Raw genomic sequence first — 14,795 nt, 5'->3', positions numbered from 1 at the left:
GAACACACACACAAAGTCGAATCAAATGTTCTTGGCCGAAATACAACAGATGTAGACAGTGTAATGCTTACTGACGAGCCCATTCCCGACAGTACAGAGTTAGAATAAGACAAATATTTCCTCAATAAATAGGAAATAGTAACACAATAACAACAATAACGAGGCTAAATACGAGGAGTACCTGTACCGGGTCAATGTGAGACCACCAGATTTTACATTTAAATAAGTTGAGATAAAAGAATGCATGTATATGTGAACATGAATGAATGCCTCCACTTCAGTTTACGCTTAACGTTTTTTCTTGCACTGTAACCAATGATTTATGAAAACTGACTTGATAGGTTGATGTCCTCATTGTGGTTTTACACACGTTATTGGAATAGTTATGAAATAAATGCACATTGTTATATTTTGTAACACTTGCTTATTTTCCCTCGACAACAACCCCATTTGATGCATTGAATGGATGTGGGTGGATCAATGTCTACATAAGGTGGCTAATTATAAACACTCACAAACGCTCTGAGGAAGGTCTTGAAGTCGATACGTAAAGTTATGAAAGAGCAGTGATACTATCAAGATCAGTGTGCGGGTTTCTTCTTTTTCTCATCTTATTCAGCTGTTACCATTCACCTGCAACAAAGATGGCTCAGATGAACATTTAAATAAGTTATTCTGCCTGCAATACATACGCACAATCACCCACAGGTGTTTTCTTTGTGTGTGTGTCCCTGTCAGGTGTGTTTGTGTAGTGAAGAAGTTTCTGTGTGTGGACCTTGAGGACCAGAGTGTGGATCTGCAGCGCTATATGAAGGAGGAGCTGCTTCCCTCTGGAGGAGACCTGCTCTAACAGCAACGCTACTGTTGTCTGTCTAACAGCAACGCTACTGTTGTCTGCCTAGCAGCAACGCTACTGTTGTCTGCCTAGCAGCAACGCTACTGTTGTCTGCCTAGCAGCAACGCTACTGTTGTCTGCCTAGCAGCAACGCTACTGTTGTCTGCCTAGCAGCAACGCTACTGTATACCAGTATGACCTCAGCTTCACTGACTGTAGGAGGAAGTTGCCCCAAGATGCTGATGGTTTTAGAGAGGTTAAGATGATCCTAGATCTGTGAATATGGGTCTGAGAGATTGATGCATACTACTTTAGGATTTACAATAACACTAAAGTCAATGGGAGATACTGTAGTATTCTCTATGGAAATATTTAGGTTTGGAGGAGAACATAAAAGTAATTTTGACGTGTTTAAAATATGCCAACCAAGATTGAGGACAATGTAAATTTGTATTACGTTATTCAGTTACAATTCAGAATGTTCAATAAATATGATAAAATAAAATCCAGTCTCCTTTTGTAGTTTATGCCAACAACAGAATGAGAAAATTACATTTATTAAAAATTGAATTCCATAAAACCATCTAACCAATTTTCACTGAGCCCAGAGACAGCTTCTAAGGTTTGAACATGACACTTTTGCCTCAATCTGGCACATCCACATATGCTAATTACCGTCCATATTCCTTGACAAATAAACACGGAATATTTACAGAAAATTGAATAAATGTGTGCTGCTGGGGACTTTATGATGCATGGTGGTTATTGTAGTCTGTTGAAGGTGAGGATCATGGTTATTGTAGTCACTGTCAGGGAGAGGAGAGGTGGATGATGGTTATTGTAGTCAGGGACAGGGAGAGAAGTGTGTTGAGGGGTAGTGTGTGTCCGGTGTTGCAGAAGTGTGTGTCGCAGCAGTGCCTGGTCATCATGTAGATGGTTGTGTTGGAGAAGATCTCCACATTGGTCACCAGCTCACACTCCTTCGCCTTGACACAGCCCAGCAACTTAACATCCAGCACATCACCTACAGAAACCCACACACACACTGTCAACACACTAATATGCTCTGCTTCACATTTCTCTGCCAAAAATCCACACAATCCAGCAGCGTAATGTCCCACAACAGCACCCGCCGGCCATGTCTATCCTTGTGACCCACCTGCCTTCCCTCGGCCAGTGTAGCACTTCTCCCCGTTATTGCAGTTGGTTTTGGTGGTGTAGCAGGCATCCCAGAAGCCCAGGTCACAGCGGAAACACTGCAGAGGCCCCTCCTCCCGTTGCTCCTCCTGATCATCCTCATCTGAGACCACAGGGTAATATCATGTACAGTACACTCTCACACAGGGACATAATCGCTACAAGTCATGAGTGTTTTATTGATAGAATTGATCATTTATCGTCGAAGGCTGCTCCTAACGGAGACAACATTACATTCATAAAAAAATATTGAAGGTTTATTTCTATTGTGATCCTCTTTGGCAAATAATATAAAAGGTGGGCAAGATCGCATTGTACACAGTACACTCAATGCAGTTTTAAAAACATGAACAATTACAAATATTTACAACATAATCAACAGTACAGAGGTACCCAAGGCTCCCGAGTGGCACAGCGGTCTAAGGCACTGCATCTCAGTGCTCAAGGCATCACTACAGACCCTGGTTTGATTCCAGGCTGTATCACAACCAGCTGTGATTGGGATTCCCATAGGGTGGTGCACAATTGGCCCAGCGTCGTCCGGCTTATGGTTTTTGCAGGATAGGCCGTCATTGTAAATAAGAATTTGTTCTTAACGGACTAGCCTAGTTAAATAAAATAAAAAAATAAACCCTTACACAGGTCACTTCTTGAAAAGAAAAATAGCCCTAATCAATCAACCATTATTTTTGTGTGATGATTTAAAGCTCTGATGACAAAGATTTAATTTACAGTGTTAATTTGTTCCACAGTACTGCAAGAGTAGAATAGAGGTACACGTTATTCCCAATGAGGCTCTTGAATCTACAGGGTTGAACATGGGTACCGAATGGGCGCTTGAGAACAATCTTGACTATCTTATTCTCAGTGGTGTAACATAATTAAGTAAAAATACTTGAAAGTACTACTAGTAGTTTTTGCAGGTATCTGTACTTTACTATTTATGACAACTTTTACTTCACTACATTCCTAAAGAAAATTATGTACTTTTTACTACATACATTTTCCCTGAGACCCAAATGTAGAACAGGAAAATGGTCTAATTCACAAACTTATCAAGAGAACATCCCTGGTCATCTCTACTGACTCTGATCTGGTAGACTCACTAAACACGTGTTTTATTTGTAAATGATGTCTTGAGTGTTGGAGTGTGCCCCTGGCTATCCGTAAATTAAAAAAATAAGAAAAGGGTGCCGTCTTTGCTTAATATAAGGAATTTGAAATTATTTATACTTTTACTTTTGATACTTAAGTATATTTTAGCAATTACATGTACTTTTGATACTTAAGTATATTGAAAACCAAATACTTTTAGACTTTTAATCAAATAGTATTTTACTGGGTGACTTTCACTTTTAATTGAGTCATTTTATATTAAGGTATCTTTACTTTTACTCAAGTATGACAATTGGATACTTTTTCCACCACTGCTTATTCTGAGTTTTCTGAAGCTTATTCTTGAGGCACACACATAATTATGTAATCAAAATGACACTGCACAAGGGGCCCTGCCAGTGTCTACAGTATTTTCCTATCATGACAACATTATTTCCTAGCCAGAAACCTTACTTTTTGGTTCACCTTTGAGAGATTTTAAGGCCATACTCTCACCTGATGGGTCACTATCTTACTCACATCCAAGGTAGCTCACTGCATCTTTGGCAGTAACCACTGTGTCTATTGTAGACTACAGAAGACTGTCTATAGTAGACTACAGAAGACTGTGTCTATAGAAGACTACAGAAGACTGTGTCTATAGGAGACTACAGAAGACTGTGTCTATAGTAGACTACAGAAGAATGTGCATAGTGCACCAAGATGTTACAGTAAGAGGGGAAACTAAAGTAGTTTAGTCTGGTAACGTTCTTAGGTAGCTGTATCTTGTGTTCATCTGCCAGCAGCATATCACAATGCATCCCTCTACTGAAAAGCATTAAGGGTGGATGAGGTACATTTGTAAAGCACTTTGAGCACCTACAGTAGGTGGAAATTAGGTGTAGGTGGTAAGTCTAACCCTATGTACAAATTAGGGTTAGACTTACTGCTTATAGCTAGTCCAGCTATACTGTTGCTCCATTACCACCTGGCATGGCCATCCACCTCTGGTGGGAGCAGCTCCTAGTGCTAATCCAAACCCTGAGTTTCAGTGATGTTCCTAATCTCTGGTCATCAGCCCCTCTCATCCTGTTAGCTTGTTAGCCCCTGCCAGCTCAGGTGAAAACTAATTGGCTAGAGGGTTGGGGTTGCACAAACTCACCAACTAGAACTAGGAAGTATTTCATCCAGTGTTTGCTATATCACTGGGTTGGAACAAAGACCTGCATGCACACACCAGGACTACACTGGACCTAATGATTACTATATGGATTACAATAGCTTCCTAAAACTAATTCCAGTAATCATCCCAAACCAGAGGAGGCTGGTGGGAGGAGCTATAGGAGGACGGGCTCATTGTGATGTCCGGAATGGAATCAATGGATTGGTATCAAACATATGAAAACCATGTTTGACTCAGTTCCATTAATTCCATTCCTCCTATAGCTCAACCCACCAGCCTCCTCTGTCCCAAACATAGTCACCCAACTCAACCTCAACTTAACTCTCTTCCAGTAATTATTGTCTCTTCCAGTAATCATCCCAAAAATAGTCATCCAACCTAACCTTTTTTCCGGAAAAAAAGCACAACTACCTTCAGGAGAGCGACTGCAGGACTGGTGGAGGTGTTTAAAAGGCATGAAAAGCCCATCCTCTTCAATCAGAACAATCCCAGTATTTGTATAAAACTGATACTGACATTTGTATGACATAATATAATTATTTTCGTAGTGAATATGTTCATGGAGGCTCTGTGTAGCTACAATGTCATGTTTATGTTCTTATTGACGTGTTATGTATGCTTTATGAACACACATTTAAATATATATATATCTTATGTGCTGTAGCAGTTGAGTTTTTTATTTTATGTATTTAACAAGGCAAGTCAGTTAAGAACAAATTCTTATTTACAATGACCCTGGTCTGTAGTTGGTGTTAAACAACATCAGGAAATATATATAATATAATTCTATGATTATAACATTTCAACTTTATGTCCCCCACATTCTGTGTGAAAAACTTCACATCCCATACCTAAAGTATAGCCTACCTAAATACTATGACCCAGATCAGAGAAAGACCAATTCATCTCGATTTACCTGCAGAAGCTGTTAACATCGCCAGGGCAAAAAAACAGAGCATCAATCCCCTCATTTCAGAAATAAATCCTTCAAACTATCCAGAGAAGGGCCAGTTGAGACCACAAAACAAGGAGTGTCCCTGAGGAAGTCAATGAGCTCCATTGTGACAGTAGGAGCAGGAACCCCTGTAGCTAGAATTGGATTAAAACGCATTATACCGGTCTATTCTCACAGACCAATCACTGTTGTTGTCAGAGGCAGCACTGCGCAGTGGGCCAGCCATCCGGAGCAGAGAGGTAAAGCCGAGGCTCTCTATAAGCTGTCTAAATATACACTGCTCAAAAAAATAAAGGGGACACTAAAATAACACATCCTAGATCTGAATGAATGAAATATTATTATTAAATACTTTTTTCTTTACATAGTTGAATGTGCTGACAACAAAATCACACAAAAATTATCAATGGAAATCAAATTTATCAACCCATGGAGGTCTGGATTTGGAGTCACACTCAAAATTAAAGTGGAAAACCACACTACAGGCTGATCCAACTTTGATGTAATGTCATTAAAACAAGTCAAAATGAGGCTCAGTAGTGTGTGTGGCCTCCACGTGCCTGTATGACCTCCCTACAACACCTGGGCATGCTCCTGATGAGGTGGCGGATGGTCTCCTGAGGGATCTCCTTCCAGACCTGGACTAAAGCATCCGCCAACTCCTGGACAGTCTGTGGTGCAACGTGGTGTTGGTGGATGGAGCGAGACATGATGTCCCAGATGTGCTCAACTGGAATCAGGTCTGGGGAACGGGCGGGCCAGTCCATAGCATCAATGCCTTCCTCTTGCAGGAACTGCTGACACACTCCAGCCACATGAGGTCTAGCATTGTCTTGCATTAGGAGGAACCCAGGGCCAACCGCACCAGCATATGGTCTCACAAGGGGTCTGAGGATCTCATCTCTGTACCTAATGGCAGTCAGGCTACCTCTGGCGAGAACATGGAGGGCTGTGCGGCCCCCCAAAGAAATGCCACCCCACACCATGACTGACCCACCGCCAAACCGGTCATGCTGGAGGATGTTGCAGGCAGCAGAGCGTTCTCCACGGCGTCTCCAGACTGTCACATCTGTCACATGCTCAGTGTGAACCTGCTTTCATCTGTGAGGAGCACAGGGCACCAGTGGCGAATTTGCCAATCTTGGTGTTCTCTGGCAAATGCCAAATGTCCTGCACGGTGTTGGGCTGTAAGCACAACCCCCGCCTGTGGACGTCGGGCCCTCATACCACCCTCATGGAGTCTGTTTCTGACCGTTTGAGCAGACACATGCACATTTGTGGCCTGCTGGAGGTAATTTTGCAGGGCTCTGGCAGTGCTCCTCCTGCTCGTCCTTGCGCAAAGGCGGAGGTAGCGGCCCTGCTGCTGGGTTGTTGCCCTCCTACGGCCTCCTCCGCGTCTCCTGATGTACTGGCCTGTCTCCTGGTAGCGCCTCCATGCTCTGGACACTACGCTGACAGACACAGCAAACCTTCTTGCCACAGCTCGCATTGATGTGCCATCCTGGATGAGCTGCACTACCTGAGCCACTTGTGTGGGTTGTAGACTCCGTCTCATGCTACCACTAGAGTGAAAGCACTGCCGGCATTCAAAGTGACCAAAACATCAGCCAGGAAGCATAGGAACTGAGAAGTGGTCTGTGGTCACCACCTGCAGAACCACTCCTTTATTGGGAGTGTCTTGCTAATTGCCTATAATTTCCACCTGTTGTCTATTCCATTTGCACAACAGCATGTGAAATGTATTGTCAATCAGTGTTGCTTCCTAAGTGGACAGTTTGATTTCACAGAAGTGTGATTGACTTGGAGTTACATTGTGTTGTTTAAGTGTTCCCTTTATTTTTTTGAGCAGTGTATATATGGCTTTGATCCGGAGCATGTTATTGCAGTAGTGGAAAAAGTACCCAATTGTCATACTTGAGTAAAAGTAAACATACCTTAATACAAAATGACATGAGTAAAAGTAAATGTAATTGCTCAAATATACTTATATCAAAAGTATAAATAATTTCATATTCCTTAAAATAAGCAAACCAGATGGCAAAATGTTCTTGTTTTTTTTAATAGTCAGGTCACACTGCTAAATAGTAAAGTACAGATACCACCAAAACCGACTTCATTAGTACTTTAAAGTATTTTTTACTTAAGTACTTTAGACAACTGTGTTATTGTAAAGCTAAGACATCTAGTTAACCAATCGGCTCAGACTAAGCTCTGTCTGTAACTAGTCTGGGCTACTTTGACTAGTCACTAGCTCATGAAAATATCTGCACTTCCCCCATATTAAACTAACACCGTAGCATCATCAGAGTGAATGTTTTTTGAGAAACAGCTGTTGGATTCTTAGAAATGCTCCTTATGTGGGATCTAAATACTTATTTGATTTAACCCTTATTTTGACAGAGTCATGCTGAGACCAATGTTTATTTTACAGATGAGCCATGTAATTACAAAAATACACTGCGAAAAGCAAAAAAATATGAAAGTTACAAAGGAAAGAACAGGTGGAGAGGATTAGGTTATCCCGCAGGGCCGCTGGAAAAAGCCTGTTACACTTCATTATTTCATGAACATGTTTAAACACCTCAAAGGGAATAATGAGATGTCCTAAATCAACAATGAGGGTTAGATGTCCATTAGTCGTCTGTACTTTACTGAATGATGTACCACATGAAAGGGGGCGCTATTAAAATCCTACTTTATGTGAAGGTGTTGTTGCTGTGGTTCCCAGGTGTTGTTGCTGTGGGTCACAGATGTTGTTGCTTTTTGTCACAGGTGTTGTTGCTATGAGTCCAAGGTGTCCCAGGTGTTGTTGCTATGAGTCCCAGGTGTTGTTGCTATGAGTCCCAGGTGTTGTTGCTATGAGTCCCAGGTGTTGTTGTTGTGGGTCCCAGGTGTTGTTGCTGTGGGTCCCAGGTGTCCCAGATGTTGTTGCTGTGGGTCACAGGTGTCCCAGGTGTTATTGCGGTGCCAAGTCGAAACACTAACTTGAGATCCTGACTATCTACTGATCAATGGGATATTTGCACAAAGTTGTGATTTGCATGTTAGGATTCAGCCCTCTGTCTCTGGTCCTGTAACCCCAGTAGGGTCTCCCTCCTCGGTAAAACACACATGTCTGACTCAGCGAGGAGTTAAGCAGCTTAGAGACAGTGCTCCCAGTCCCACAGTACTGATCCTGCATAAACTCTAATAAAATGTATGACTGACATTAGAGGGAGACTAAAACAACTGTCCTGTTTGTGGGATTGCGTAATACAGAGACAGACTGAGACAGTTAAACAAACCTAGGCAACAGCAAGAGCAGAAATACAATGCACAGGTTATCTCCGTGTGGGACAGAGAGGGTGTGTGCGTGTTATGGGAGGCCATAGGTGGAGTAAGTGTTAGGGTCAGGCAGGGATTACATGTGCATTTAATCTGATGTTCAGGATTACAGTCCAGCAATCAAACACTGACTGACCACATAATTCAGCTGCTGCATTAAACTCACAAAAAACACACACTTCCCAGTATTAGCATAGTCAGAAGCGAGAAACCAAGTACTGGTCTATCCCTGGTAGTGTCACTGGTGGTGAACCGGGATTAATGGGTTCAAAAGCAGTACGAGGTGTGAGTGGTTTAGCATGTGTGAAAGCATGCATGCGGTTGTGTGTGTGTGTGTTGTGCCTGTGTCGTGTAGATGTGTCTGCCTTGCCCTGCACGGCCAGTCTTGGCGTTCCTCACTAATCTCAATGGCATTATCCCAGCATGTGTCTGAACAACAGAGGAAATACTCTGCAGTCCTGAAATACCAATAAAAAACCCTTGGTCGGTTCCACAGTGTAATTGGAGGCTGGAGGAGAACACTCAGGACAATTAAAATCCCCCCCCCTTTTTTACTGCATCTGCATCTGTGGGCTCTATTCAATTAAACCCAGTCTAACATCCTAATGGTTTTGTGTACCTTAAAGACCAAAGGTTTGCTGCATACACGCCGCAAAGATATACTTCATATATGCACTGCAAACAGACTGGGCACACTTGGTTGAGTTGTCAGCTAACGTGAATTCAACGTGAAGTCAACAAAACAAATTCACAATGATATTGGATTTAGGTTAAAATTTGGGTGGGAAAATGACGCAATTGCCTTACGTTGATGACTTTTTGCAAATGTTTTGTTGAAATGAAGTGGAACAACGTGGATTCTACCAGTTATTGGCCAGTAACATCTAACTCAAGTAAAGAGTAAGCATGTAGACAGCCAACAGCCAACTATGAGAAGCCATTAACTTTGTTTTCATTGCTATGATTTCCGTCCATCTCTTGAGCCAGGTTTGGGTGTGTAAACAGAACCCCTATAGGAGAACAGCCATGACAAACAGAGTCACTAATATTAGATCAAACTTTGAGTTACAGTTAAAACGACATCATGAATCAAAGTTCTCCAAAGCAGCCTGTTCCATAGTGGAATGTCTGGCCGTATTTAGTGTGTGTACGTGCATCATTCAGGATGGCACCACAGTCACTGTCTGCAGTGGAATCCTCCCCTAAGCCCAAATACAGTCAAACACCCCTGAGAGAGACTTTACTACACAACAACAAGCTGACGTCACCTACCCCTGTCTCCCCCTGGCCCTGCCCGTCCTAGAGGGGTAGAGAGAGATGCCCAACACACTCCACTGCATCTACAGCCTATAGAAACCACAGAGAGAGATATGAGAAATATGTGGTGCATTTATTTAGAAAAGTGTGTACAGATGTGAGTACAGTAGTATCTCAGAGTTGGAGAATAGAGTGGATAGGGGAGCCTGTCTGAACGTTATAGTTGATCTCACTGGAGTTACAGGAGTCAGAGTACACAGAGGAGGGGGCTGGGGAGGGACAGGAGGAGGGGGGGTCCTGGTGGTGCAGGACTCTGGTCAGCAGGGTTGACCCCCCTTTACCCCCCACCTCTCTGACTCTCTCTTCACGCCCCTGTCCCTCCCCTGGTAGCAGTGAGCTCAGCGCCCCCACAGAGAGAACGTTCAACTCTGACCCCTCCTGTCTAGGCACTCTGGGAGGCAGGGGGGGCGGGCACTCCTCAGGGAGAGGGGAGTGTCTGTCTGAGGGCTCTCTCTGGTTCCCCTGTTCCACATCCTCATAATCACGGTTCTCCCGGCGCCATTCCCTTGTTTTCTTCTGTTTGTGTTTCCCCTGCTCCTCAGGGTTCTCACGCTCTCGGTTCTCACGGTCCCGGTTCTCATACAGCAAGGTTCCAGCACAGATGAAGATGAACAGGCCGATGCCCATCACGACAGGGCCGAGCAGTTTCATTCGCTCGCTGTGGGAGCTGCCTCGCCCACCCACAGGGTTAGGGGTGGAGCTAGCGTACCCGGCCACGGCCACAAACATTCCCACCATCACCACGACAACGCCCGCTAGTAGCCACGCCCCAGGAGGGGAGCGGAGGCGGAGTCTGACTTCGAGCTCATCCTTCTGTGGGCAGGGCCATGTGGTTTGTAGGCAGGCTGTTTTAGGTGAGTGGGAGGAGTCTTGGGTGCAGACGGCGTTGACCGCTCCGGTGGACCCCTCTGCTGTCATCCTCTACCACAGACTGGATAGACAGAGGACAAGTACAGGAGAGAGAGAGAGAGAGAGAGGATGAGGACAGGAGAAAGAGGGAGGATGAGGACAGGAGAGAGAGGACGCGGACAGGAGAGAGAGGGAGGACACGGACAGGAGAAAGAGGGAGGGAGGGAGGGAGGGAGGGAGGGAGGGAGGGAGGGAGGGAGGGAGGGAGGGAGGGAGGGAGGGAGGGAGGGAGGGAGGGAGGGAGGGAGGGAGGGAGGGAGGGAGGGAGGACGAGCACAGGAGAAAGAGGGAGAGAGAACGAGGACAGGAGAAAGAGGGAGAGAGAACGAGGACAGGAGAGAGAGAGGGTGAGGACAGGAGAAAGAGGGAGGATGAGGACAGGAGAGAGGATGAGGACAGAAGAAAGTGGACAGAAGAGAGGACAAGGGAGGAGAAAGAGAGAGGGAGGGAGGGGAGGACGAGCACAGGAGAAAGAGGGAGAGAACGAGGACAGGAGAAAGAGGGAGAGAGAATGAGGACAGGAGAGAGAGAGGGTGAGGACAGGAGAAAGAGGGAGGATGAGGACAGGAGAGAGGATGAGGACAGGAGAAAGAGGGAGGACAGGAGAGAGAGAAAGAGGACAGGAGAGAGAGGGAGGACAGGACAAAGAGGGAGGGAGGATGAGGACAGGAGAAAGAGGGAGGGAGGATGAGGACAGGAGAAAGAGGGAGGATGAGGACAGCAGAGAAGACGAGGACAAGAGAGAGAGGATGAGGACAAGAGAAAGAGGACAGAAGAGAGGACGAGGATAGGAGAAAGAGGGAGGACGAGCACAGGAGAGAGAGGGTGAGGATGAGAGAGAGAGAGAGAGAGAGGAGGACAGGAGAGAGAGAAAGAGGACGAGAACAGGAGAGAGAGAGGGAGAGAGGACAAAAGAGTGGGGACGAGGACAGGAGAGAGAGAGGGGAAGAGGACAGGAGCGAGAGAGAGAGAAAGGGGACAGGAGAGAGAGGGGACGAGGACAGGAGAGAGAGAGAGAAGATGAGGACAGGGAGAGAGAGGGAGGGCGAGAACAGGAAAGAGGGTGAGGACAGGAGAGAGGGTGAGGACAGGAGAGGAGAGAGAAGATGAGGACAGGAGAGAGAGGGAGAGAAAGGGGACAGGAGAGAGAGGGGACGAGGACAGGAGAGAGAGAGAGGGAGGGTGAGGACAGGAGAGAGAGGGAGAGAAAGGGGACAGGAGAGAGAGGGGACGAGGACAGGAGAGAGAGGGGACGAGGACAGGAGAGAGAGAGAGGGAGGGTGAGGACAGGAGAGAGAGGGAGAGAAAGGGGACAGGAGAGAGAGGGGACGAGGACAGGAGAGAGAGAGAGGGAGGGTGAGGACAGGAGAGAGAGGGAGGGCGAGGACAGGAGAGAGAGGGAGAGAAAGGGGACAGGAGAGAGAGGGGACGAGGACAGGAGAGAGAGAGAGGGAGGGTGAGGACAGGAGAGAGGTAAGGGGGAAGAGAAAGGGGTTAAAACAGAGGAAGAGAAAAAATGACAGGGGGAAAAGGGTGGGAGGTGAGAGGGAGAGGGATTGTTGAGAGTTGACTTTGTAAACAACAGGAAATAACAGAGGTGATAAGAACCCCAGGAGTTAATGAGATGCAGTATGTGAGTCTCTCGCGCCCCCTTCTAAACTCCACGCTAGATTACCCTGTACACAAGCCCGTTCACTGTAGCCGTCACATTTAAACTCGAACTAAATATTCCACAATAGCCTATGTAAATAATAAAACAAAGCACTGTCAAGACAGACATATAAATGGCGTCCAATTCTGAACTAAATTGATAATATATGGTCCCAGAGGTAACTCTCAATTGACCAAGTCCCAGATGTAGCTTCTATTAGATTTCACATAAAGTAATTTCGTCTGATTTGGGGCTTTCCTTGAACATAACATTCAATCATTCCGTCACTTAAACAAGGAACATGAATGCAAAAAACGAGACCTTTAAGTAAAGATTACAAGAAGTTCAGAAATTGTAGATTTTACATAATATTATATAAATGATGACATTAACACCAGTCAAAAACGTTAATCGAAGAGTTGAACTTGTGCAACATTGTAGCAGACCCTCGACAACTTTTCTCGAGAGCAGAGTTGCGTTGTCCGATTCCGGATGCAATGTAACGGTAAATCTTTTAATTTATGGTTATCTGACACTAAAGCTTTTTTGACATTGGGGATGTCTGAATAATGCTTTAAAAAGTAAGTCAACACTATTGACCAAATACAAACTAAAATTATCAAGTAACACTTGCTTTTCATGTGCTGCGCTCTGATTTTTGAGAACGTTCCGATAATGGTTACTTGCCTCGATTTGGCTGTTGCTCGGTTGTGGACATTTCCGCGTCGCTCCTGCTGCTGACATATCTGGAACTATTTTCTCAACATGATGCCCGTTATTTATTTTGTCCCTACATTAATATGGTCAGCGTTGACTCTTCAGCTCCCTCTTTAAAATGTTTTCCCGGAGTTTCACCCCTCAACCAGGCTGCTTAACATCTGTCCAGCCTTGGTTTAAAGCGGCGAGTAGGCTACTACGGCGCATGCGAGATCTTGGTGCTCATAAATTCCCGATGAGTAAATATGCCTAAATGTTTCAGTTGCCTTTTGACTTGACTCTATACTATGCGCACACTTTTCTTTTTGGAATTGTTCGATGTTTCAGAAGCAGTAACCCAGACGCTCTGTGAATGTTTTTTTGGTTTTAATATCCCAACTAGGGTAATTTTGCTGGACCCCACAAGGAAAATTCTACTTTAGGTTTAGGGTTTACAGTTAGAATTAGGGATTAGGTCTAGGGGGTTAAAGTTAGGGAAAATAGATTTTTGAATGGGAATCAATTGTTTGGTCCCCACAAGGATAGTTAAACAAGACTGTGTGTGTGTGTGTGTGTTAGCAAGATAAGCTGTGTCTGGTTGTGAGGGGTCGTGGGATTCGTTGGCCTGGTAGTTATTATTAGTTAGAACAGCAGCATACTGGGGGGATAAAGGGAGGAGAAGAGGGATTGATAAATAGATTGGTGTGGGCCGGGATGGAGAAAAGCTTATGACATAACCAGGTGTGTCCGTGGACAGGACAGGTGTTGTGTCAGTTCCTGTGAATCTGAGACATGATACAGACAACACTGACACAAGGTAATGATGACCACAGATCAGTGTGGTTAACAGATCAGAAGAGTGGATAACCAAGCCCTCAGGCAGTATGCACATTAGAAGAATATACAACCCCAGAGACTGCATTTCATTTATTCCATTCCACTCACACACTCCAGCAAACGCAAACCATCATGCACCTACACCACTCACACCATCTCACAAGTCAACAGCACTTATCAATGCCCCTTAAATTCAAATACAGAAATCCCGGTTTTGAATATAAACTATATTGTTGATAAACACATTTAAGCTCATTGCAACACACTTCCAAGGTATCGCACGGAGGAGATTGACAAAAAAAATAGTTTACAAAATTTCACGAAAGCTTTAAAAGATGAATTCCTCAGTTCAATAAAAAAAATACATTTTTAATTTATTGGAAAAGATTGGTATTGATTTGCATAAGCTTCCAAATAACCACTTCCTATAGGGATGCAGGGTGTCACAACCCCAGAGCTATAATACACTATGTACACAAAGATCAATGAAACAGGAAACAATATTCATTCAGAACAAATTGATGAATTTTGTCTTTCTTTCTTTACGTTCCAATTTCATTAGTGTTTTACCATTAGCTCTAAAGCAGGTACATAGAAAAACATCTCTCTTCAGTTGAATTAGACCTGAAGTCCAGCTTTCCTTAAAGTTCCAATGCTATAACATTCACCCTTTTAAATAAACATCTGATTGACACACACACACACACACACACACACACACACACACACACACACACACACACACACACACACACACACACACCAATCCTCTCCCTCCACCCAAGCCTTGAGACGT

At 44.4% G+C, this 14,795-nt stretch overlaps 1 protein-coding gene across 5 annotated transcripts; it reads right to left on the bottom strand.

Moving 5' to 3' along the window:
* Positions 1 to 558: 558 nt before the first annotated feature.
* Positions 559 to 13,410, bottom strand: LOC112239262 (sperm acrosome membrane-associated protein 4). Of its 5 annotated transcripts, XR_006080072.1 has the most exons (4): positions 13,154 to 13,398; positions 7,961 to 10,837; positions 1,995 to 2,135; positions 559 to 1,859 (listed from the first exon to the last, which is right to left on the bottom strand). XR_006080072.1 is itself a non-coding variant. In XM_024407751.2 (3 exons), the coding sequence occupies exons 1-3, from the start codon at positions 13,182 to 13,184 to the stop codon at positions 1,645 to 1,647; spliced, it is 387 nt and encodes a 128-aa protein (XP_024263519.1). In that variant the 5' UTR covers positions 13,185 to 13,410; the 3' UTR covers positions 559 to 1,644. The 5 variants fall into 5 exon arrangements, 3 of the variants coding, with proteins under 3 accessions (XP_024263519.1, XP_024263518.1, XP_024263517.1); XM_024407751.2 differs by lacking the exon at positions 7,961 to 10,837 and having other exon boundaries at positions 13,154 to 13,410; XM_024407750.2 differs by lacking the exons at positions 7,961 to 10,837; positions 13,154 to 13,398 and adding an exon at positions 5,227 to 5,592.
* Positions 13,411 to 14,795: the final 1,385 nt, after the last annotated feature.

Source organism: Oncorhynchus tshawytscha, linkage group LG03 (assembly GCF_018296145.1).
Source record: "Oncorhynchus tshawytscha isolate Ot180627B linkage group LG03, Otsh_v2.0, whole genome shotgun sequence".
Classification (NCBI taxonomy): Eukaryota; Metazoa; Chordata; class Actinopteri; order Salmoniformes; family Salmonidae; genus Oncorhynchus; species Oncorhynchus tshawytscha.
This window is presented reverse-complemented; position numbering and strand designations above follow the sequence as displayed.